This window comes from Camarhynchus parvulus, chromosome 12 (genome assembly GCF_901933205.1).
Source record: "Camarhynchus parvulus chromosome 12, STF_HiC, whole genome shotgun sequence".
NCBI classification, from domain to species: Eukaryota; Metazoa; Chordata; class Aves; order Passeriformes; family Thraupidae; genus Camarhynchus; species Camarhynchus parvulus.
The window spans coordinates 4,643,778-4,666,719 of NC_044582.1; the positions used below are offsets into that span (position 1 = coordinate 4,643,778).

General features: G+C 40.9%; 1 protein-coding gene across 4 annotated transcripts in view; it reads left to right on the plus strand.

Annotated features, from left to right (window-relative positions):
* The window catches only part of LOC115908139 (6-phosphofructo-2-kinase/fructose-2,6-bisphosphatase 4), a 49,455-nt gene that overhangs the window by 19,888 nt on the left and 6,625 nt on the right, over positions 1-22,942 (plus strand). For all 4 annotated transcript variants that reach the window (XM_030956495.1, XM_030956496.1, XM_030956494.1 and 1 more), the window contains exons 2-13: positions 3,206-3,322; positions 7,201-7,297; positions 9,645-9,711; positions 10,871-10,945; positions 11,799-11,855; positions 12,178-12,299; positions 13,892-14,099; positions 14,657-14,803; positions 15,390-15,494; positions 17,113-17,242; positions 17,603-17,665; positions 20,712-20,776. In XM_030956495.1, the coding sequence (XP_030812355.1) occupies positions 3,206-3,322; positions 7,201-7,297; positions 9,645-9,711; positions 10,871-10,945; positions 11,799-11,855; positions 12,178-12,299; positions 13,892-14,099; positions 14,657-14,803; positions 15,390-15,494; positions 17,113-17,242; positions 17,603-17,665; positions 20,712-20,776 (1,253 nt within the window). The remainder of the gene's footprint in view (positions 1-3,205; positions 3,323-7,200; positions 7,298-9,644; positions 9,712-10,870; positions 10,946-11,798; positions 11,856-12,177; positions 12,300-13,891; positions 14,100-14,656; positions 14,804-15,389; positions 15,495-17,112; positions 17,243-17,602; positions 17,666-20,711; positions 20,777-22,942) is intronic.

The following is a 22,942-nucleotide window of genomic DNA, read 5'->3' on the forward strand; positions in this document are numbered from 1 at the left end:
ACACTGAAGTTTTTTTTATATAAATTGAATGATGGTGAGGTGCTGTGAAAAGGAGGATTTACCACTGTGCCACTGGGATATATGTAATTTGTGGTATGTTTGGCTATTTTTATTAGCTTACTTCCTCGTGTCAAACTTGCTTACATTTCTTCAAGGGAAGATGTAAGCCATGAGACACTGATGTTGAAAATACCTCTGTGGGAATGACTATTTCTCCCTGCTTGCAGTGAGTGTTGGCAAGGTTCTGTTGAGAAAGCTGTGGTTTAGATAAAGTGAAAGACAATTAATTTCTTTGGAGTATTTGATACATCCATTTGATACATACCAGAACTTGGCATTCTGTTCTGGTCTTAACTTTTTTATTCAGCTAATGAGCAAAACTAAGCATTGTTAATTACATAGGACATAAGGGAGGAAATAAAGTCTGCTGTGCTGAGTCTTTGTGTGTTGAGAATGCTGCACTGAGGTACAGAAGAAGTGAAATAGTTGCTTTGTGTGCTTTTATTTTAGTCCTGCCATTTAGCTGTGAATGAGCTGTTTTGGCCAGCCCAGGTGCCTTTGGCTTCTGCTTGCCCATGCACAGGTGTGTTTGTCACTGAGTGCCACCTGTGCAGGTGGTGTGAGGCTGCAGCCATGGGTGGCCATCTAATCCAAAACACCAAACATTTCTTTAGTGCCCTGAATTTTAGACTGTAAACTGCCACCCTCTTGTTAAGGACAAGGCCTGAGGGGTGGCACATTCCTGTAGCACTGTGTCCTGTGTAGTGTTGCTTACAGGGCTGTGGCATTTTGGAAAAGCAGATTTTGGCATCAGTGGTGTTCCTCCTGACAAAGACAGGGGCATCTGTCTTCATAGAATAAATGCATTCTTGGTCAGCCTGGCACCTAACAAGAGTAGCATTGCCACTTGTTTATTGGGATATTTCTCTTGGTTTCTGCTCTGTGGTCACTCACCAGAATGATTGGAATAAGGGGTGAGATGTGCCTGTTAAGCTGGACACATGGGGTTCTAACAAAGGCAGCTTTCCTGGTTTTGTACTTTTTTTGACGAAATATATGTGAAAATGGAGGTGGTGGCAGATTGGCACTGAATGTCCCTCGTGCATGTTGTAGTTGGGTTGATCTAGTTTGCTGCTTGGTTAGAAAATATATCACAAACCCATGCAGGCCTTAAGTAGGACTTAATTTAGAAATTTAGCTGTTGATATAATCTGTGAAGCAGCCATTTAATTTAAGTGGTTTGCAGGACTCTTCATGGAAGCTTCCCAGACTTCAGTTTTACTCCAGTACAGGTTTATCATGGCATTGCCTGAAGACAAATATTCTGTGAGAAGGTGAAATTTGTATGGCTGACCCCAGCAGCAGAAAAAGGGAAAAAAATAAAAAAAGAGGTGCTCTAAGAACAAAAAGTTGGTAAATTCTGCTTGGAATGGGTAGAAAAGCCTGTTACAGCACACTTTCTTGTAGAACAGGAGGAGTTGGGGCTGTGTACAGACCCTTTCTGTACAGATCCTGGTTTGTCTTTTACTGCTCTTACTTCACTGCTTGTACTGAAAAATTGTTCAAAACTTGAGCTAGGTGTTTCAGGTGAAGGACCTTTTGAACAGGCTTTGAAGAAAAATGTCTCCTCTTTAAATTTCTTGGGGCCCAGATGTTTTTCTCATCTGAGTATTTTATTGCTCTGTCCTTAAGTTTGGAAGCAAGGCTGTTAACTTAATAAGCACTGTGCTCTTGGCACTCCATAGGCTTTGTTGTTTCCCTGGAGACTTCCTTCACCCTCTTGGAGAGGGGGTTCACAGCCTGACCTTATGACAAAGAGGAAAAGAAATTATTACTTTTCTTGTTTATAGGCTTCTGCCCAGAGGAGCTTACTCTGAGGGCTTTTATCAGTGTCCTTCCAAAAACTTGGTCATGCTTGGACAGATCTGTTTTGCTTTGCATTTAGTTCCCTGTAGCTGTCATTACAGGGAGTAGTTGAGTGTTTCATGGATTTGAGGCTGGGTACCAATTTACCTCCTCTCCCCATGAAAAGTGGTGTATTTTTAATGTTTTTTGGTTTGTGTCTTTTAATGTGCATTTTAAAACAGCACTTCTGCCTTTGCTAATCTGCTTGTTCTTTTTTGATTCAGTTATGTGAACTTTCTGCACCAGATTTATGCAAGTGACTCTGTGGGATGGGAGTTTGGGAATTTTGAGCAATCACAGCCCTTTGTACAACAATTCAGTTATGCCTTACAGCTAATCACTGAAATTTGGTCTTTTTGAGTGAATTGATGTCTCCTCTGTCAAAGCACTGAGGAAATTGATAGACATGTGGATTATATAGAAATTAATTCCCTTAAAAATAGAGGGTGGAGGGAGCTGGTGGTATCTGTTTCACTTTAATATCTTCTTTCTTTTTAGGGAGTTCCTTGTAGCTGTAATAGATTAATACAAGGTATCCTTAGATTTGTGCTATTAAAATGTTCAAAAACTTGTGATTTGAAAGGAAATGCCTCAAGATTTTCAGATTATTAATACAACTCCTTCAGCCTCCTACACTGTTGAGTTTTTTTAAAATTAAATGCTATGGCTTTGATTAAGAGTGTGTACATATATCTATATTAGATTATTATACTTGATTGTAGAGAATACTGTTTTATTCTTAGTAACAGCCAAAATGAGCTCTGCTCAAGAGAGATTTTAGTGTTAATTATACTTAAAGGAGAAATAATCAGTAGTGAGTAGCTTGTTTTACTATAATGTATTAAGATGTGTTTGTCATGCTCGTTTTGCTCAAAATCGAGAAAAGGTTGAATGATGTTTAGATCTTAAAAATACAAAAATTACTTTAAAACTGTACACCTTGCTGTTTCCTTTCAATGCAAGCACTGAACTGAGGTACACATGGGCATAAGATGTCAGTTGCCTTTATTTTGGTATTGTTTCTGTGTGCCAACACACAGGTTTCTTCTTTCCTGCCTGTTTGCACCTCACATGTCCATCATTACACTACCACTGACTCTCCCTTCCAAAATTCAGCATAAAAGGGAGGTCAGGATCCCTGTCCTGCTGTGGAGCCCCAAATGGTGCCACAGTGCATGAGCTGCTTGGGGGGGCACCTCCTTGGGGGCTCGCAGAGAGGGGTTTTCCCCTGCAGCAGCAGCAGCCTTTGCTTTGTGGGAATGCTGTTGGTAAATCCTGCTTTCCTGTGTTTCCTTTGCAGTATGTATGACCAATTGCCCTACTCTGATTGTCATGGTGGGTCTCCCAGCAAGAGGAAAAACCTACATCTCCAAGAAGCTGACACGCTACTTAAACTGGATTGGAGTGCCCACGAAAGGTGATGGGTTTACTGCTGTTTACAGCAGAAGGACAGGGCACAACCTTACGGGGTTTATAAACCTGATTTCCAGTAATTTTGTTGCCAAGTTTGACTGCTTAAAAATCCTTCTGCTTTGTTAATGTATTTTTAAACAATAACATACACAGGCACGTTGCTGTTTACATGTTAATTAATCAAATTATGTTGACTGTCCCTTTATCTTCCTGTTCTGTCAGGTGCCTAAATCAACCTTTTTCCCTTATCATGAAATGCTGCCCCTTTTTGTTTATTTATTTTTTTCCTTGTTTCCCTTTTCCTTTCTTCATGTAGGTGAAAAGTAATGTTGTTTACAAGCAATGAGCAGTCGGCACTTCTGGGTTAAACTTCCCGACTTCTCTATCTTTTTTTCTCTGTGAACTTTGTGCTACTTGCAGTTCTTTACTCTTTGTTTGTGGAATGACTTGCAGTTCTTCCTCTAAATACTAAAAGCCCAAAGACTGAGGCAGCCACCTGTTATCACTTGATTTTGACTGTTTTCACATGGTTTAACCTTTCTGATGACCAGTGTCAGCTAGTTCAGAGTTCAGTTTTATCCATTAGGCTAAAATGGAATAACAATTCAAGCAGTTTAGCCTGTATCCAAGGTGACAAAATGCTTGTATGTTAGATACACATGTAACTTAAATTTATGAGATGTTTTATGTATAAATGTCATTGAGTTTGAGCACTTCACTTTGTTAAACTTCCCGACTTCTCCATGTTTTCTTCTCTGTGAACTTTTGCTACTTGCAGTTCTTTACTTCTTTATGTTTGTGGAATGACTTGCAGTTCTTTGTCTAAGTACTAAGAGCCCAAAGACTGAGGCAGCCACTTGTTATCGCCTCCTTAAAGATTTCTCTGCGTGTTTTGGGGAGGAAATGGCTCAGATTGGCTGTGCCAAGGACCTCTCTGGGCTCCTGTGGTATCTTGTGGGCCCAGTAAACAGGACCTAAGTCCATTTGAGGTTCTGAGCAGCCACTTCCCCTTCCTTCTCCTGTCTCTCTGCAGAAGAGCAAGACACATTTGGTGTGCTGTGATTCTGTGTCCAGTGCAGTGATAGTAGCTTTATGCCTAGTTAATAATTTAAATGACATTACACATATGAGGTCATACTGAAGTGTGGAGTTTTGGCTGGCTGTTCAGAGATGTATTTCCTAATCACTCTAAGAAGTCAAGATGAAAAATTCTGGCCTATATTTAAGCTGCCTTTTCATTCTAGGGTAAAGCTTTTTGTGTGGGTGTTTTCTTAAGTTTCTAGGAACTTGTATAATATGCTTTATTTAGAAGAGACATTATGGGGGATATATTAAGTATGAGAGTTTACAGGATTTAAATTATCACTTTATTTTGACTGTTTTCACGTGGTTTAACCCTTCTGATGACCAATATCAGCTAGTTCAGAGTTCAGTTTTATCCATTAGGCTAAAATGGAATAACAATTCAAGCAGTTTAGCCTATATCCAAGGTGACAAAATGCTTGTATGTTAGATACACACGTAACTTAAATTTATGAGATGTGTTATGTATAAATGTCATTGAGTTTGAGCACTTCACTGTGTGACCTTTGACAAGCACAAATCCAATATTGGACAGCAAGAAAGGATATTATCCACATCTGGCTCATGCTTGGTTGAATGTATCCCAAATACTAATTGTGCTGTAGGTGGGGTTTGGCTCAGCTGTAGGAAAAATTCTGTGGGCTGCAGTGAGCAGCACATCAGAAAACACACACACTTGTGCTTGATGAAAAACAGGTAGAGCATTGCTGCCTGATTTTACAAAAATATGCAACCTAAAGTTGCCATATGAGTTTCTGTCCTTGGTTGCAGAGTATTGTTTGTCTTTGTTAGGAAGGGTGACTGAGATTTTCTCAGCAAACCACAGAGCCTTTCTGTTTGTGTCTTCAGTGATGCAATTTTACTGAAATCAGTGTGAAACACCTCACTGCCTGGCTGAGGGGATAGATGACATTTTCCCTAATTCTTCCACTTGGTGGGACTGAGCTGATACAGGATCAGTATCAAGTAGCCCTAACATCTGCTACCCTTTGGCTCTTAATGTCTTAAAATTAGTGTGTGCTTAATTTAGCAGGAGTTCTTGTTCTCTGAGACAGATGGTTCAAATTATGAGGTTATGTAAACCAGAGAAAAGATGAATGCCATCTTTTCATGTAACGCTAAGCAAGCTGGAGAGTTCAAGAACAGAAGGTGGAGGTAAATAGCCCAGGCTTTTGGTGATGGTTAAATCATTTCAGTCATCGTTTCTGTGTTTTCTTCCTTCCAAAATCCTCTGTTGTATAGAATGTGAAATGGTTAAAAGTACAGGGGACTTTTGTCTGTGCTTTTTGAAGGAAATGAGGTCAATTAGATGTCTGAATAGAATTGTGTTGCAATGTGGTTTTGAGATACTAAGCCTTGGAAGCTTTTTTGAATAGTTGTGGTTGTGATACGAGTGAGCTTTGGGAAAATTTTCCATAGGCATGGCTGCTAAGAATAAAGGCTGGAGATTGTCTCACTAGATAGCACTTTTTCCTCTCCTCTTCATGGCTCTCTGGCAGTGACTATTCCTTCTCATGAAATTCATTATTTTTTACAAGGACCCACCTTTTCATGTAGCCACTGTGGCCAGTGCTTATTAAAACCATCACAGAATCACCTGGATTGTTCTGTAACCCATGCCATGATGAATTCCATCAACACTGCTGAGCTCAAGCAAAACTTCACTTTTGGGGAGAAAAATAATTTTTGTATCTTTATGCTCTGCCTCCAATCCCAGCAGCTATCTGTGTACAGCAGCTGATTCATGGGCTCTTCTATTCTATGTCTTCTTTCTTAACTACAGCCTTGTAATTGAGTCTACTGCTTCTTTCCTCTTTCCAGAAATGAAGTCTGGCAAATAGAGTTGTACCTTGGCAGCATCTCAAACAGAATACTTCAGTGTGTTTTAATGTTTAAAAAAAACAAAACCAAAAGCTTTGCAGTTCGACAGAAAAAACCTGTAGGTCTGAAACAACTTAAACATTACTTGTATTTCAGAGGCCTGCTTTCAGAGCCATTGGATGAAATGAATTAGGGTTCAGTGTCACTCTGCTCTGGGCAAAGCAGAACTGTCTTGTCCTAATCCCATACCTGATGTTGTGTTGGCCATAGACCTTTTGCACCTTTGCCCAGATGAGAAGTAGGTGGTTTTTGACCACTGAGATGAGATTACAGTGAGATTGTTTCATACTTAGGATGATTTTTAAATGATTTTTTATGTTTTAGCAATTTGTCTTTTTTTTTCCCAGTAAGTGTAACAAGGGTTGTGAAATACTAATCCTTAAGGAATAGAAATATTAGAGCAGGGTTCTGAAAAAATGTTTCCACTACTGGAATTTTAAGTTTTGTTTACTTAAAACCAGATTGTTTAGTTCTATTTAGAGCTCTGCCTTGTGCTGAGATAAGAGTCGTACGTTTTGGGAGGTGCTATCTGAATACTGTTTCACTGTACATAGAAGAAGAAACTAATGATAATAATTAAGTATAATTAATACCAATAATCATTACTTTATAGACTTTGAGTAACACCTGAAAAGGAGGAAAAGAATTTCTTTTTGTAGTCCAGGCAAACTGGCAGACAAAGGCACTACAGTGTGGCCACTGAAGTAGAGTGACTACAGCCCAAATGTTCTTTAGCTATTTCCAAGATTTATTGCTGTCTTGCTATTTTAAACCTCACAAAACACAAAAAGAAGTATGATAGATTGGCTTCTTACAGGCCAAGTTATTTTATCTTTGCAGGAAGTTTGGTTTCAAAGTTGTCATGACCTTTTCATGTTTCTGTTGTTGGCTCTTGCTAATGCTGGTTTCTCTTGGCAGAATTTAATGTTGGTCAGTATCGTCGAGATTTGGTGAAAAAATATAAATCCTTTGAATTCTTCCTGCCTGACAATGAAGAAGGCTTGAAAATCAGGAAGTAAGTTTTGATTGTGCTTGGTACACCATGCTAATTGTATTAAAAGGATATCCTATTTAATTTACTCTTAGAGATTGCTTGAAGTTGCATTTTTGTATGATCAAGAAGACCCTTAGGGAGACTGCTGGAAAATACATTCTAGAGAAGGTGGAATAGTGATTTCTTTAGGCTGATGAAAATTTGGGAGTCTTCTTTTCTTGATTGTTTCATCGCAAGCATCAGAAGTTGGGAGAAGTCCTTGGTTCATTTTCATTAGGATGCGACTACTGTTATTCCTGTAGATACTCCAGATATTTTCACTATTTTAACAGATAGTTATAACTTTTCCTAACTTCTTGTAGAGTACCAGCTAATAAATGTGACTCTTTCTGCTGCATAATTCCTAAAATCCAATTTTAGAGCTTTTGTTTGCTTCATAAAGGAAAAAAACCCACATAACTGCTTCTCTTTTTGATTTGTATAATGAAATTGTTCATCTGGAGCACTTTGAATGTATTCATCATTATCTGTTTAAATGAGTGAGAATCAAATGTGATCATTTTCTCTCTGAAATTGTGGGTTTGGCCACCATGCAGGTGCCTCATTCATTCCCTCCATGCATAGCCTCAGAAATTGCCATGTTTTGCTAATGCTGTGCAAAGCAAGGAAAGAACCAGAGTTCTGTGTCCAGATGAAGCATTTGAGTCTCTGCTCCTGCCTGGAAAGAGGCTGTGCTTTAATGTAGGGCAGACCTTGAGGAGAAGGGTCAGAGCAAGAGGGAGCTGCTTCTTTCCTAGAGGAGATCAAACAAGAAGGCCTTTTGATTTTCTTGGACACTCACTGTACTTTTTAGTGTGTTCAGGAGAGCACTTAGAGCGTGCAGTGTGAAATGAGAAATCTGAGATGGATGGAAATAGTATTTATTTAGGCTACTTAAAATACGGACTGTCTTGTTCTTAATTCAGCTTCACCTTATGCATCAAATATGTCTGGAGTTCTTCTGTGGCTGTCCTTGCCTTGCCCCCCTCCTTCCCTTTCTCCCCCTCAGCAGCACTGAGTGTTGCTAAAGCCAAAGGAGAACAGGCTGCATAAGAACCTCCCAATCCTTGGGGATAAAGAGCAGTTATGAGGTGCATTAGCCTTGCCTTTTGCAAGGCTAATGCACCTCATTTTGCACCAAGTGCAAAAGCCATTACCTTTTGGTTACAGGTAGAACTAAACCTTTTAATATGCCTCTGTGCCACCTATTAGGCTAAGTGGTGAGGGATGTAGCATGAAATGGGCTGTATGGGATGATCTGCCTGGTTAACAATGAGTAAAGAGGGTTTGTATTTATTCAGTGAAGACCTGGGTGATGAATCTCAGCTCCTGACATCTGTTAACTGTGCTAATGTGGAAATACTGTCAAGATCCAAAAGCCTTCATTTCTCTTTCGAGATAAAGCTGTGCTTCCAGAAGATGGTAAATAGAGCAGTTATGAATTTCAGTCTGGAAGTCAAAATTCAGGAGTAATGTAGGGAAGGGCTGTTGAAATGGGCAGGCTTTTATGTTGGTACTGCAGAGAGGCTGTACTTACTGGGAATAAATGGGGCCTTGTTCTGCAAACAAGTAAATCGTGTACAATGTTGCCCTCCAGCATTACTGATGTGTTAGGAATCATAATGGACTTTGAAGATAATGCTAATGCTGCGGACAGAGGAAAGTTGCATATTCATGTGTTCTTGTCCAGATTTAACACAAGTGTAAAGTATGGTGGGGTGGGGATTTTTGGTATTTGTGTCCTCAGCTGTCTCCAGTACTAATTACACTGGGTTGGTGACTGCAGTGGGATGATATTTCATCTCAGTCACTAATACTTTATGCTACCTTTGTTTTGCTCTCTGTTTTAACAAATTTTTTCTACATAAGCAGTTTTCACACAATAGCTCAAAAGAGAGTAAGTAGATTACTGAAAAATAGTTGCCTCTCCAACTTAGTGCCACAAGATTAAGGCCTTGAGTTGGCTAATTTTGTTTATTATTTTGCAAATCAAATTAAGAAGCAGTTATGAATGAATAGGTAATAGGGAAAAGCTTACAGGTGTAGGGATGTTTCAGTGATATTGTTTTAGATCAGTGGAAGGGTATCCTTCAAGCAAAGTTGATGGGTGTTCTGTGGACATGAGTATCTGTGTCAGTGACACAGAGGAGCAAGGTGACATGACCACATTTCTTTAGTGTAGCTTGGCTGACCTCTGTTGGCTTTTCCCCATGTTTGGAGGGAGGTCTGTGTTTTTGAGATAAATGATCTTAACATCTCCAGGGCCCTTTGCTCCCAAGTGCATTATGAGATGCCTTTATGTGTATTTTGTGGTTCTTTCCCTGTGCAGACAGTGTGCCTTAGCCGCGCTGAACGACGTCCGGCAGTACCTCAGCGAGGAGAACGGGCACGTGGCTGTGAGTTTCTTCTTGGAGACACCTTCTTGAGGTGCCTCTGCACTAAACTCTGTGTGTCTGCTGGATTATACACGGCCTGAGTGATTACAGCAGCTGTCCAGTATACCAGATTTCTTTCCTCTTTGGCAGTTAGGTCTGCCTTGTTGCTGCAGTGAAGTGAGTGCTGAATTTCAGAGTGATGATGCCATACCTTTTGAGCAGCTACCTTTGATTTGAGAGGTTAGCTGAGAGGAGGATGGCACCAAGGAAAAAGTCCACCTTCTCTTCACATTGCTATAGGACAGTGCTCCACAATATGCCATTAAACACATCTGTCATTTTGCTTACATGTCTATTTGGTAGTTTAGTGTTCCAAGTGGAAGGTAAAGACTTGCTGAGCAAAAGGTATCCTCTTGGCACTTGTTACTGGCATGAGAAATGTCTGAAGAGAGCAAGAGAAACTGATAAGTTGGTGCATACCTGAGTATTTAATAATGGGATGCAAAACATAAGTTCCTCAACTATTGACATTGTGTGTTGAGACTAATTTTTAAAGTTTTTGTCTTAAGACTACTGACACAACTCTGGGGTTTTTATTAACTAAACAGGGCAAAACCATTAACTATAAGTTCTGCTGGATACATGAGGTAAATGTTATGCTTTGGCAAACTTCGTACTTTAGTAAAACATTGATGTGTTCAGAGATAAACTGAGTTCCTAGAAAAATGGCTGCATTGATGGTGTTATTCATGGGCAGGATTTACAACTCTTGCAAGTTTTACACTTGCATTTTGAGCAGCCCATTAAACTGCAGCTTTTTTTTTTTGTAGTATGAGTTCACTAAAACTTGTGCATTAATATTTGATTCTGATAAGGGGCAAGGAGGAAGATTCTCTCCTGTACTATGTGCTAGGCTTAAATTCTGATTTCCTTTTTGAAATCCAGAGTTCTGCTAGAACTGCTTTCAAAATATTACTAAATTTTAGTATTTAAAAAAAGAATATGTGTAAAGTAGTAATATCTTTGTTTTCTTCTTGAGCATGTTGAGATAGTGGGGTAGAGGGAAGGGGAAGTTTCCATAGCTTTCCTTCTCACCAAGAGACTTTAAATCCATAATTTTGTTGTTACTAACACGGTGCTTTCCACATTCCTTTTTCTCTCTCCCTTTAATTCTTCCTAGGTCTTTGATGCTACAAACACAACTCGAGAACGTAGAGAAACTATTTATAAATTTGGTGAAGAAAATGGGTATAAGGTGAGTGAAAGCAAAGCGGTTCTGAGCTATTGCATGGCCAGGTAAGCCAGTGGTAGTTTTGCCCTTGTCTGTACTCTGAGCGCACTAGCACAAGCCATGTCCTTCTTGGATGTTTAGTTAATAAAGTGTTCTGTGTTCCTAAGCATTGTTTGTGATTTGAAGTCATTCAGTCCTCATTTTTCTCATCTTTAGTGTTTGTACTGTTTGGAGCTAAGGTATTTTGTGCTACAGCTTCAGTTTTGTCTTCCTGGACCTGTAGTCATGAGTGCAGTGTCAGAAAGAACTTTTAAAGTATGGTTCTTCATGCAGTTCAGATACTTGCTGCAGGAACACGAAGGGGATTCTCTGTTAGTTCTGTACAAACCAAAAACTTAGTGGTTTTCTTCCTTCTGGTTTTACATTTAGCTGTTCTCCAGTCATCTTTCATTTCCTCTAAACTTAATCTCTGTAAGCCTTTGACACAGCAGAGCACAAGCCTCTTTATAAGTGAGGCTACTCCATGAGCTGGGAGGCTTCTGAAATGTTAATTCGGAAATGTTAGTTACTGTTTGTGGGGTTGAACTGGCATCCTCTGCATTTGTTTCTTGCTCTTCCATCCTACGTTTTTTCTACTGCAAGAATTTTCCACTTGCAAGCATTGTTGGGGAACAGAGCACAGAGCATGATGTGTCATGGAATGGGGAGCCAGGGATTTCTGATGAGAGGATCTGGAGAAACTTTCTGAGTAAATGGAGGCAAAAGGCCTTGGCATGGAAGTGGGTGACATGCTGCTTGTGTGTTAGTATCCAGAGGTGTTCTCATGCATCTTCCTTCTTCCTCCCTTCTGTTCTTCTTCCTCCCATTTGGACTGAAGACCTTTTTTGTGGAGTCTGTATGTGTTGATCCAGAGGTCATTGCTGCAAACATTGTGGTGAGTAAGGGAAAGTTTGCTTGATATTGGGAGGCTTAAAGTAGCTTAGTATTTTTAGAAGTACATTATAAGAACTTCCAATAGCAAAAACCCCACGTTAGCTCTCATTAATGGAAAAAAATTCTTTTTTTTCCCCTGTCCATGTGAATGTTACTAGCTCAGAAGTTTAATTCTCTGAAGAGTAGGGTTCTTTTTTGCTTTACATGTATTTTAATGAAGTTGCAGACAAATTTTTTGTTGTGTTGCCCCACTCCCTATTTCTTTAAACATCCATGAAGAAGGGAAGGAAACTTAAATACTCTTCTGGTTTTATTTTAAACAGCAAGTGAAGCTGGGTAGTCCTGATTATGTGGATTGTAGTAATGATGAAGCAACAGAAGACTTCATGAAAAGAATAGAGTGCTACAAGAACTCGTATGAGACTTTAGATGAAACTCTGGACAAGTAAGTGATGAAACAACACTGTTATTACTGCTGGTGATCACAATATTATTAAAATGTTATTTTAAGGGTTGGGGCATCCTGTACTGGGGATTAGGGCTTTCAAGTCATTATTTTAGTGGCTTGATCTCTCTCTTCTTCAGCAAATTAATGAGTGTTGACTGTGGGGGTGTAGCATGGAAACTTCCTTGTTTGAGGAAAATTGGCTGGTGAGTCTAGTCTGGGACAATACTCTTTTTGATTTTCCCACTTGGAAAATGGTATTTATTCTTCTGGGATAGAACCAGCATTTAGCAATTATTCCAGACTTTCTACAGTGGTTGGTTGGTACTTGGTTTTTTTGGTACGTGGAGGAGACATGAGTGATTTGTAAGCATAACTTAATTGGTTGGCATGGTTAAGGTTAATTATGAACACGTCAGTCTTAAAAATGTGACTTGTGAATTAATTTCTTTGTGCTTGCAGAATTATCCTGCAGGTGCAGGGCTCTGAGAAACTATCTTAGCTACATTATTTATCCTCATGCCAAAGCATTCTTCTGGTTTTTATTAACTTTGAACTCTTGAGAATAAGGTAGGATGAATCATGTGAGGAGGAACCCCTTCCTTGTTGCTACAGTGCAGGATTTTAGAGTAGGATTTGGTGCTGCAGCCATCCCAGGTGCTGCTGGTTTGTTGCAGCCACAGCTGCAGGGAAGGCTGAGCTGCATTTTAATGTAGTTGAGCGTGAGCAGTGTGAAGCTGGCTCAGTTCATGCGTGTAACTCCTGTGATGGACCCAATGGCTGAGCCTGCCTGGAATGGCAGTGATTAACTCCAAGGAACACAGGCAGGAGTCAGGGTGCTGGTGCCTGTTTCTCACTGCCTCTGCTTGGTTTTATTATCAGTTTTCTTGTTTCATTGCGGTGTGGTGTCTCAAACACATAGCTAGAAACCAATAGTGGTTATTTTCAGCTTATGAGAGATCTTCCCTTGTGTGAACGAGAGGCTGCTCTAGAATTATAGCTCAGGTGATAAAGGATAAGTAGTGAAAATAAGTACAGTTAAGAAAGGGTTGCTCACAGAGGAATTGAGAAAATGTCTTGCTTCAGACTACTCCCAGCCTCTTGTGGTGCCCTACTTTTCTGGAGGGATTAAATGAGATGGGTAATTAGTGACTATTCTTTTGGCCCCTGGGTGCAATCAGACAAGCACTTGGTGATGGAAAGTGTTTGTAACCTGGGAAAAAGCCCCAAATGGTACTGTAAAATAGCTGCATATCTTATTTAGCTGTGGTAACTTAAGTGAATCTCCTTTTCCGTGTGTGGGCTGTATTTTTCCAAGGGTAGGATCTAGATTTGGATGAAGTGCAAGTAAAGGAGGTAGAAAAGAAAGCGATGTGAGCAGCTCCACGTGAAAGGAATAGAGTTCATCCTGTACCTTTGGAGTACTGTGTTATTTCTTAGGACTGATGCATATTCTGTGGCTGAATGAAGATTTTTTCATTTCTTTGGCTTGTCGCCCCTTTGTTTCATAACAGAGAGGGTGGAAAGATTGTGCTATGTGCTAATACCAACAATGTGGAACCTTTTTATTTTTTTTAATTTGCTCACGAAAGGGACCTTTCTTACATTAAAATTATGGATGTTGGAAGGAGTTACCTGGTGAACAGAGTGATGGATCACATCCAGAGCCGGATTGTCTACTACCTCATGAATATCCACGTGACTCCTCGGTCAATCTACCTCTGCCGCCACGGGGAGAGCGAGCTCAACCTCAAGGGGAGGATAGGAGGAGATCCTGGGCTGTCTGTCAGGGGGAAGGAAGTATGTACCTCCAGCCAGGTGGAACCGTGAGCTCTGTGTGTGTTTGTGCTGGGCACTGGCAGCTTTCCTCCTCTACAGCCTTTTCCTCTTAATGAGTTTAAAGGACTTTTTTAGTTGTTTGTCTGGGTAGTGGAAACAGGACGGGCACTTTATGTGTTGTGGTTTGTACTCTTTTATCTGTGTGTCTCTCTGTTGACTAAAATTCCTTTTTATCCCACACCACAAAGCAGGTTGGCAAGAGGGCTTTATTTTTTAACTATATTGTTGTGAAATCCTGACTAGTTGGGTAATTGGGAAAATGTACACAACTTAAAGCTGAAAGGAAAATTAGTGGAAGGAAAGCTAGGAACCCCTAAAAATTTGTATTTTCCTTGTACTTCTTTTCTTTCTCCTGTCCCTCTTGGGTAATGGAGTAGGTTGTATTTCTTAGCAAAAACTTTGTCAGTCTTTTGGAAAAGCTACAGTGAGTTTACAGAGGCTGGAACCCGTGTTTTCTGAACTGAACGCCCTGTGTTGGCTCTGAGCCCTCATCCAGTGTCTCTTGGTTTTTCTTCCAGTTTGCCAAAAGCTTGTCACAGTTTATTAATGAGCAAAATATCAAAGATCTGAAAGTTTGGACCAGCCAGATGAAAAGGACAATTCAGACTGCTGAAGCCTTGGGAGTGCCTTATGAGCAGTGGAAGGTTTTGAATGAAATAGATGCAGTAAGTTCTTCTCTTTTAAATGCCTAATAAGTTGCTTTGATTTTTAGGGGTGAAGAAAGTACTTAGTTTTTTAATAATATGTCTTTTGTGGGATAGAATGGCATTGAAGCTGCTTCTAGAGGCTGGATGTAATTGTCATTACATGTAAACAAGGCTAAACATTTAATTAAATTTTGCCATTGTTAATTTGTTCTTCTCTTGTCTTTCCCAGTAAAACATTCCTCTGTAGAAGCCATGATGTTATGAAGTGTTGGTTTGTTTGGCTTGGAAAGAAGTTTTTGGTGGGGAGGTTTGCTAGCTGGCAGTTTCCAGCTGCAGCTGTAAGACAGAAAAGGAGGTGCAATGGATAAAACATGGCCTTGCTTTGTCCATAGATGTAACTTCACCCATACAGGGATTTAATGATTCCTCCTAACCACCTCTGAGTCAAGCTGAGTGCCCTGTTTATCATGTGTGACAATTTTAAGTGTCAGAGTAGCAAAATAAAACTGTTAAAGGTTATTTTGTATATGGTTTTATGTAAGAGTGATAGCTGCTTTTTGCATTACTGGGAATACATGTTTTTTAATATTTTCATTACCAACAGGGAGTGTGTGAAGAAATGACATATGAAGAAATACAGGAAAATTATCCTCTTGAATTTGCACTGAGAGACCAAGACAAATACAGATACAGATACCCTAAAGGAGAGGTATGCTATTTTTAATCTCACAAGTTGAAGGGGCTCCTTGTCTTCTTGCATATATGCATGCTGGCTTTAGGAAGGAAAAATAAATTTTTAAATTAATGAAAAGTTGTTCCTTTCTCCATGGAAAAGCACATAGGATCTTGCAAGGAAAGACCACTTATGTGATTCAGGGCTTGGAAAATAATCCCATAAATTTAGAAAAACAATGGAGAGCCTCGATCTTGTGGACATTGTTCCTGTGCTGGTCCTGCAGTGACAATGCAGGAGGAATTATTGCAGGGCTTTAACTGTAACATGCAAACATGCTGCTAAGATGCCCTGTTTCTGTTCATCCCTGCTCTTGGTGGTGGCTGTTTTGCAGGCAGCTCTGGCTGAAATGCTGTGGAAATCTCCAGACACATTATTTAATTCCTTGCCTCTGGGAAAATGAACTTGCTGCTGGCTTTTCTAAAGCAGCCCTAGTGCAGTGCAGTGATGGACAGATGGTCACAGGGCCATCGCTGGGGGCTGAGGTCTGGGAGAAGGGATTGGCCCAGCTGCTCCTGCTTGAGCTGTGAGGAAGCAGAGCTCTGCCTTGGTCTCAAGAGCAATCACTGTGACAAGAGCAGTGTCCCTGGCAGTGTGACCCGGTCCTGCTAATGAGGCAGTCATTAAGCTGCAAGTTCTCCTCATGCATTTGAACAAGGAGTGTTTGTTTTTCAAAGCAGTGCAGTCCTGGGGATGGTGACTGGCATGTCAAACTCCCCCTGTGCATGTGGGGATGAGTTGGTCTCGTTTATCCGAGGCAGTTTTGTGTCTGGTAACAGTGAGAGGGGTTTGCACAGCTCTCGGGGGCTTTCTCTTGTCCAGGGCTCAGTCAGCAGTGCCACTTGGTCCTGTCTGGGGACCAGGGTGAAGGTTTCCTGCTGTGCTCGGTCCCTGCCCTGCTGGGCAATGTGCTGAGCTCTCCACCTGTGGTACATGACACATTTTGGAAGTACCTGGCACATTTTGGAAGCAGAGTCTTTACCATGCATGTGAGATTCAGTTCAGTTGTGCCTGTGCAGGAGCCCTGCTGTTCCCCTGCAGCAGCAATTCCCTGTGCATGATGAGGCAGGACATGTCACCAGCAAGTCCTTGTGCTGGCTCTTGGTGGGATGGTGGCTGCTATCACCAGGCCAGTCCAACATGCCCACAGCTTGTTTGGAAAGAGCAGCCTGAACAAGTCAGGCTTTGTGAACTCTTTGCATGCTGATTGTTGGCTGAGCTTCCTAGATTTGGTTTTGGAAGAGAGAAGCTTTTGAAGATGAGCTATGGAAAATAATGTGCAAGACTTGTATTTGCAGATGTGAATTAAATCCTAGGGATTTTGTGGAAATTCTTGATCAGAGTGGCTAATTTAATAAAGCTTTTCTATGAGGGAGATTTGTTTTGTTATGTGTATAATAAAATGTGTTATGTGAGTGCTTAGGTCTGAACTGTGTTCCTAGTTTAATGAAAATTATTACTGCAGTATTTGTCTGTGCACTAAATAACATTTAGAAGATGACTAATATGAAAGTAAGATCCCCTCTGTATATATATACACTGTTCAAAGAGTTTTCCCTTTTTAATGTGCTCTGTGTTTCTCCTCCCCACCCAGTCCTATGAAGATCTTGTTCAGAGGCTGGAGCCAGTAATTATGGAACTGGAAAGGCAGGAGAATGTGCTTGTCATTTGTCACCAAGCTGTCATGCGCTGCTTGCTCGCATATTTCCTTGACAAGCCCGCAGGTGAGTCTTCCTTGATGCATTACAAACAGACTGTATTTTTGAAAATTTACTGCTTAAGGTTCCACACAGTAAATTCTAACAATTTGCTGTATCATCAGAGGCTGGTGTTGCCAGGCAAGTTCCCAAGTGTAGTTTTTGGTATTTGACTCTGACATGAAACCTGGTAGTTGATGTTATTGAGCTGCTCCTCACCTGAAATACTGTGATAGTTGTTTTTTGTTCTGATTAGCATCTCTGTTGCATGCTAGGAAAAGAGATATCCTGTTAGGTAAGAAGTCATTCCTGTAGCTGACCTGAAACATAACAGAAGAGTCAGTTGTAACCTGTATTTCATGTGTAATTTGTGGTTTGATTTCTCAGAACAACTGCCCTACCTGAAGTGCCCACTGCATACCGTCCTAAAGCTAACCCCAGTGGCTTATGGTAAGTGCAATTATGTATATTTATTATATAAGTCTGGCTATACTCATCAGGAAAGGTGCTGGAGTGTTTAAAACACACTTTATGTTGCTTTAAAATAGTCAGGTTTGACATTGCATGTATGCCTGCAGAACTTTACTGGAATAAATGAATCCTCTGGATTACCCTTGCTTTGCCTTGTGCCAGGAAACACGTTGCTGAAGGCCTGAAGCCACCAGTGGCTGTAACTGCTGGAGGGGGCAGTTTTGTGCCCAGTTCATACTCTGTTTCACTAATTCTTCTGGCAAACCCATGCATTTACATGTCTGCTACAGCAAGATCTGAGTTTTTATTGATGTATTGGAGGGTATTGCTTTGCAGAAGACAGGCAAATTTCCATTTTGTATAGGTTTTTCATCTTGCCAAATGTGTTCCCTTAGCCTTAGGCAACTTTGTTCTCTTTTCCTGAACTATTTTTTTTTCCATGGACTATGAGAGTACCCCATGAACTGACCTTGTTTGTTGATGCTGGCATTTGTTTGTCAGCTGCTGTTCCTGGTGCTTGGCTCAGGGGCTTTCCCTGGGCTCTGTGGGCAGTGTGGGGTGAGGGTTACTGTGTGCCCTGCCTGGGCTTTAGACTGATTGCTGATGGAGTTTTGTGTGTGTTGCCACCTCAGCTTAGTGCTTCTGCTCATTTTTGTTCAGTTATGGCTGGGTTGTATCTGCTGATCTCCCACTTCAGAAGATATCTCAGGCAGAGAATTATCTGCACAGCTTATTAGGAAAAATATGTTGCTCAAAAATGCTGGATCAGTCATTAATTGGAGACTGTCTTTGATTATCAGCTCTGAAAAATAGCCGTCCAGATCTCTACTTTGTTTTTTGTTAAGTTTCAAATGAAGTTGGAACAAAGAATATTATGAAACAAAGTAGCTGTTGCACTGGAAAATCTGTGTGAGGAGATTTTTATCATTTGGTTGCAGTTTCATTTTACAGGAAGGACAGCCTGTGCTGTGGTGACATCTGGTGTTCCCAGCCTTGCATGACAAGCTGGGGTTTTGAAAATAAAGATTCACTGCAGTTAAAACTTGGGCTTTTTAAAACTGGGTTCTTCTGACCTGCTAGAGTCTGCCTGTTTTCCACAGCAAGGCTTTGTTTTGGGGTTCTCTGGTGAATTCTTTTTTATTTTGGTTGTTGTTGCTGTTTTTCTTTCTTCTTTGCAGGGGGAGGGAAGTTGGGTGACTGTTCATAAATTTTAAGAGGGTGTGGATGTTTGAGTGTTTGCTCACGCACTAGGAGAGGAAGGAAACAAAGTGGTACAAAACACTGTCCTTGCCCTTCTGACTGGAGGGAAAGAAATGCCATTGTCCTTTTTTAAGGGGTTTGACATGTATGTCTGATGAGCACATTTGAGCCAACCTGCTGTTTGGAGTTCAGCCATCTGAAAACACAGGGACTGTGTAAATTATTTCTGCAGTACTGATGGATGGCACTGATGTGTCACTTGGCTCCAGGCAGGCAGGATGCAGGATCAGACCTGGTGTGTTTGATACCTCCCAGTTAAGCCTGCTCTGGGGAAATGCCTCCCCTGGGGCTTTGCTCTTTCTGGTGATGGAGAGCAGCGTCATTCCCACCTTAAGAGTCTGACCTGCAGTGGAGGAACATCTGGTACAGCCTGACAGCTGGATCAGGGTGGATGAGACCTTTACCCAGCAGTCCAGGGCAGTGGTGGTTCTATGAAAAGGGAAACTGCAGCTTGCTGTAGGTAGGAACTTGCTCACCAGTAATTAAAAATGAGCTGGAGAATGCATGTGGTAATTGCTGTGGAGCAAGGCCTGTCCCTTTGGTTTATGTGTAAAGCTTTTCACATGATGCTTTCTTTGGATCTTAGACTCAGCTTGTGGCAAGGACTGAGAGGGTTCTGAAATGTCTGGTGTGTAACAGCCCTGGGGAATGGCCAGCAGCAGGGCTCACAGCTTGGCTTGGTCTCAGGGCTCACAGTGGATTTGTGGTCAGAAGGATGAGTAAGGATGCTGCTCCAGTGGGAGATGATGTGCTTTTCCTCCTTAAAATCTGTTTTATGGTTCACTATTTCTCTGAGTTCCCACAGTGTTTACTCACAGTCTTCCTGACAAATGGGCTTTAAATGGACAGGCTTCCCAAAGGGAAGGCAAATACTGGCCTTACTAATTTCTTTTTTTTTTTTTAAGTGGAGTGACTTTCTAAGGAAATCCCCCTTTTCTGTCATGTAGCAACTCCATGGAGTGTGTTACGACTTTAGGGAATAAATGAGGAGAAAAATCTGGAAACCTGCTTGTGACAGAGGATGGACTCTGGTGTGTCAGAGGAAGTGACTATTGATGATGTTCTGTAGAGTAGTGGTAGCTTATAAAAGTCATGTTTGTGTGAGATGAGCCAGGGTTTGGCAGTCAGAGATGGCTTGAAGTGCTATGGCTGTGGTGTGTGGAGTAATTACATCATTCTCTAATGGATCAGTTTATACTACCTGGGAAATAGTTGTTTCTTCTCACTGTTCTTGCCTCACTGGGGTTTTGAATTTTTGAATGTAAAGCAGAAGTTCCTTTTCAGGAGTCAGCTTTGAAGTTCTGTTTAGCTTGGGGTTAAAACCATTTTGCACATATAGAGGAATGGGGGTTGTTGACAACACACTGTACCTTCTTGTAGTTGTTTTTATGTTTAAGAAATGAGAGCAGCATTTATCTTCTTAGAATTTTTACTGTAGTACAGAAGTCCTGGATGTTTAAAACACAAAAAGTTACAAGTAAAAACTTCCTCATTGAATGTTTGTGTATGTTAAAAAAAAGATTTTTTTTTCAAAGGAAGTAATGATAAAGCTAAGCTGATGAGATTGATTATCAGATGGACAATAATATTAATCCATGGAGAACAGATTAATTTCTGTAGCTTTAGCTCTTCAGAATTCAGGAAATTCTGGTATAAATCAGAAGGGGAAAGTGATTAACCTTCACCATCTCAAAATTAGATTGCATCATTATTATAACTTCACTTTCAAAGCAGATGTGTCTAAAAATGTGTTTTCTATCAACAGGATGTAAAGTAGAATCTATATTTCTGAATGTCGAAGCTGTAAACACACACAGAGATAAACCTGAGGTAAGAATATTTTTCACATTGGAGAACTTGATGTAATGTATGGTCTGAGCTGATCTCCATTGTCCTTTTGGCTAGAATTGATTTGATAACTCAGCTGAGTGTACTTTATTTTACATCTGAAGCTTTGCTACTGTTTTACTTTGAGGGGGGAGCAAATTTTTTATTGACTGAATAAAACTGTAAGTTCTGTAATAACTGTGGGTTCTAGCTGGAAGACTTTATCTTTGAGAAATGAGAATCTGAAGATGTGGTGTCAGGCTAAAAACTGTATAAAGTTCTGCCAGGCTTTGTCACTCAGCAGAATTAGGTGTGGCCCACAGTTGTGTTACGAGTGCCACGCCTGGTCTGGGGAGAGAAGTCATCAGCTTTTTCATCACTGCTGTATGAAAAAGAGGAATTGATGATGTCACCTGTGTTTTAAGCCAAAGCTGGAGAGGAAGACTAGCTCTCAGGAAACAGCAGGACAGCCGGGGGAAGGAAATTGAGCGTGTTTGTGAAATGTAAGTGCAGAGAAGCTGTCAGCCCACGGCAGCTCTGTGCCCTGCCTGCCTCAGGCTCTCTGTGCTCCTCAGTGCCCACCTCAGCTCAGGCTCCTTCTGCTGCTTGTGCCAAGCTCTTCCTTTGCTTTAGCATCAAAGTTGTGTGAAATGTGTCATGGTTAAAGCTCTCTGTTCCCTTGCAGATCCTCAGGCTCATGCCACCAGACATGGCACTGATTCCGTGCTGAGGTTAGGAGCAGTGCCCACTGCTGAATTGGAAGTCAGTTTGATAACATGAGGAAAAAGGGCTGTGTTTGGTGGCTTTCAGAGCAACAGTTAATGGTGAAGAGGAATATAGTGGGAAATGAGGTTTTATCTGTGTATTCAACAAGGCACATGGCATAAAGTGCCTTTTGTAACCCAGAGTTCACTTTGGTGCAGAATTCATGCCAGAATTCTTCTGCAGATAAGTTTTGTTTTAATGACCTGGGTATTCCAAGTTCTGAAAACCCTGACTTTTGGATGTTTTCTCTTCAACAACTGCATTGCATTATTTCCTTCCTCTTCCTTTTCCTGCTTTGTCATTCTGCTTTGCCATTTTGTTTCTTAGTTTGATTTATCATGTTTAGGAAATCCAGTCTGTGTTTTCACAGTACCTAAAGCTGGAGAAGCATAGTGAAAATCCATGAGGGTGTCTTAGAGCAGTAGGTTATTCGTGTTTAATAATGTAGATCTACATTTTTAGTTTGGCTGATCAAAATATCAGTGCTGAATTTACAGCTTGCTAAAATGTTGCTGAAAATGCCAGTCCTCTAACTGAAGGGGTTTATCTCAGGGGGGAAAGCTCTGCCTGAATCACCAGGTGGCTCTCCACATGTCTAGCAAGTGGTGTGGCCATGCTGGCACTGCTGTGGGGTGGCTCTGCTCAGGTGCAGAGGATCAGGAAAACACTTCCATTGCAGTGGGCTCAAAGGCACAAGACTGATTTGAGCGCAAATTAATTGAGTGAATGAATTTTATAAGAAGAAAAAAAAGGAGTAGTGGCATTTTCCTAAAAAACCCCTCAAATTCTCTTCTCCCTCTGCCCCAAAGGAAACCCAGCCTGGTGAATTTGGATGATGTTCCACTGTTCAGGTAGTGAGTCTGAATGAAGGGCTTAAGGGTGTCCTGTCTGCATTTAATTGCTGCTCAGAGGACTGTGAAAATTTCAAAAGCTTTCATTTAAATCACCTATAAAAATGTTAATTACTTCTGTAAAATTAACTTTTTAAGTAGTCTATTGAAGTCAGAGCATTTAATTAAATACAGTGTCACATAACAGCATTGTTAAACAATGAAGCTATTGGATTGAGAATTGCCCCAGTGTCTGTTCTGTGACCCAGCAGTCACTTGTAGTCAGTGCTCCAGAACAGTGCCCTCCTTTTGGCTCAGCTGAAAACATCTATTTTCTCATGGCAGAAATGCAGGCAGAGCTCTGGGGTGTTTGTTTGTGGGATGTGTGAACCTCAGAGTACCGTGGGGACTTGTCTGGAGCAGACTGAAGCCTTGTGTTTGTCAGCATTGTAGTGTCAAGTTCTGACCTTTTCCAATGAAGGAGTCTATAGTTTTTTACAGAAAATAATTCAGGGGAGTTGCTTTAGCTGTTGTTTTCTGGCGCAAAGAAGGGACCCCGCAAGTGCTGGGGTGA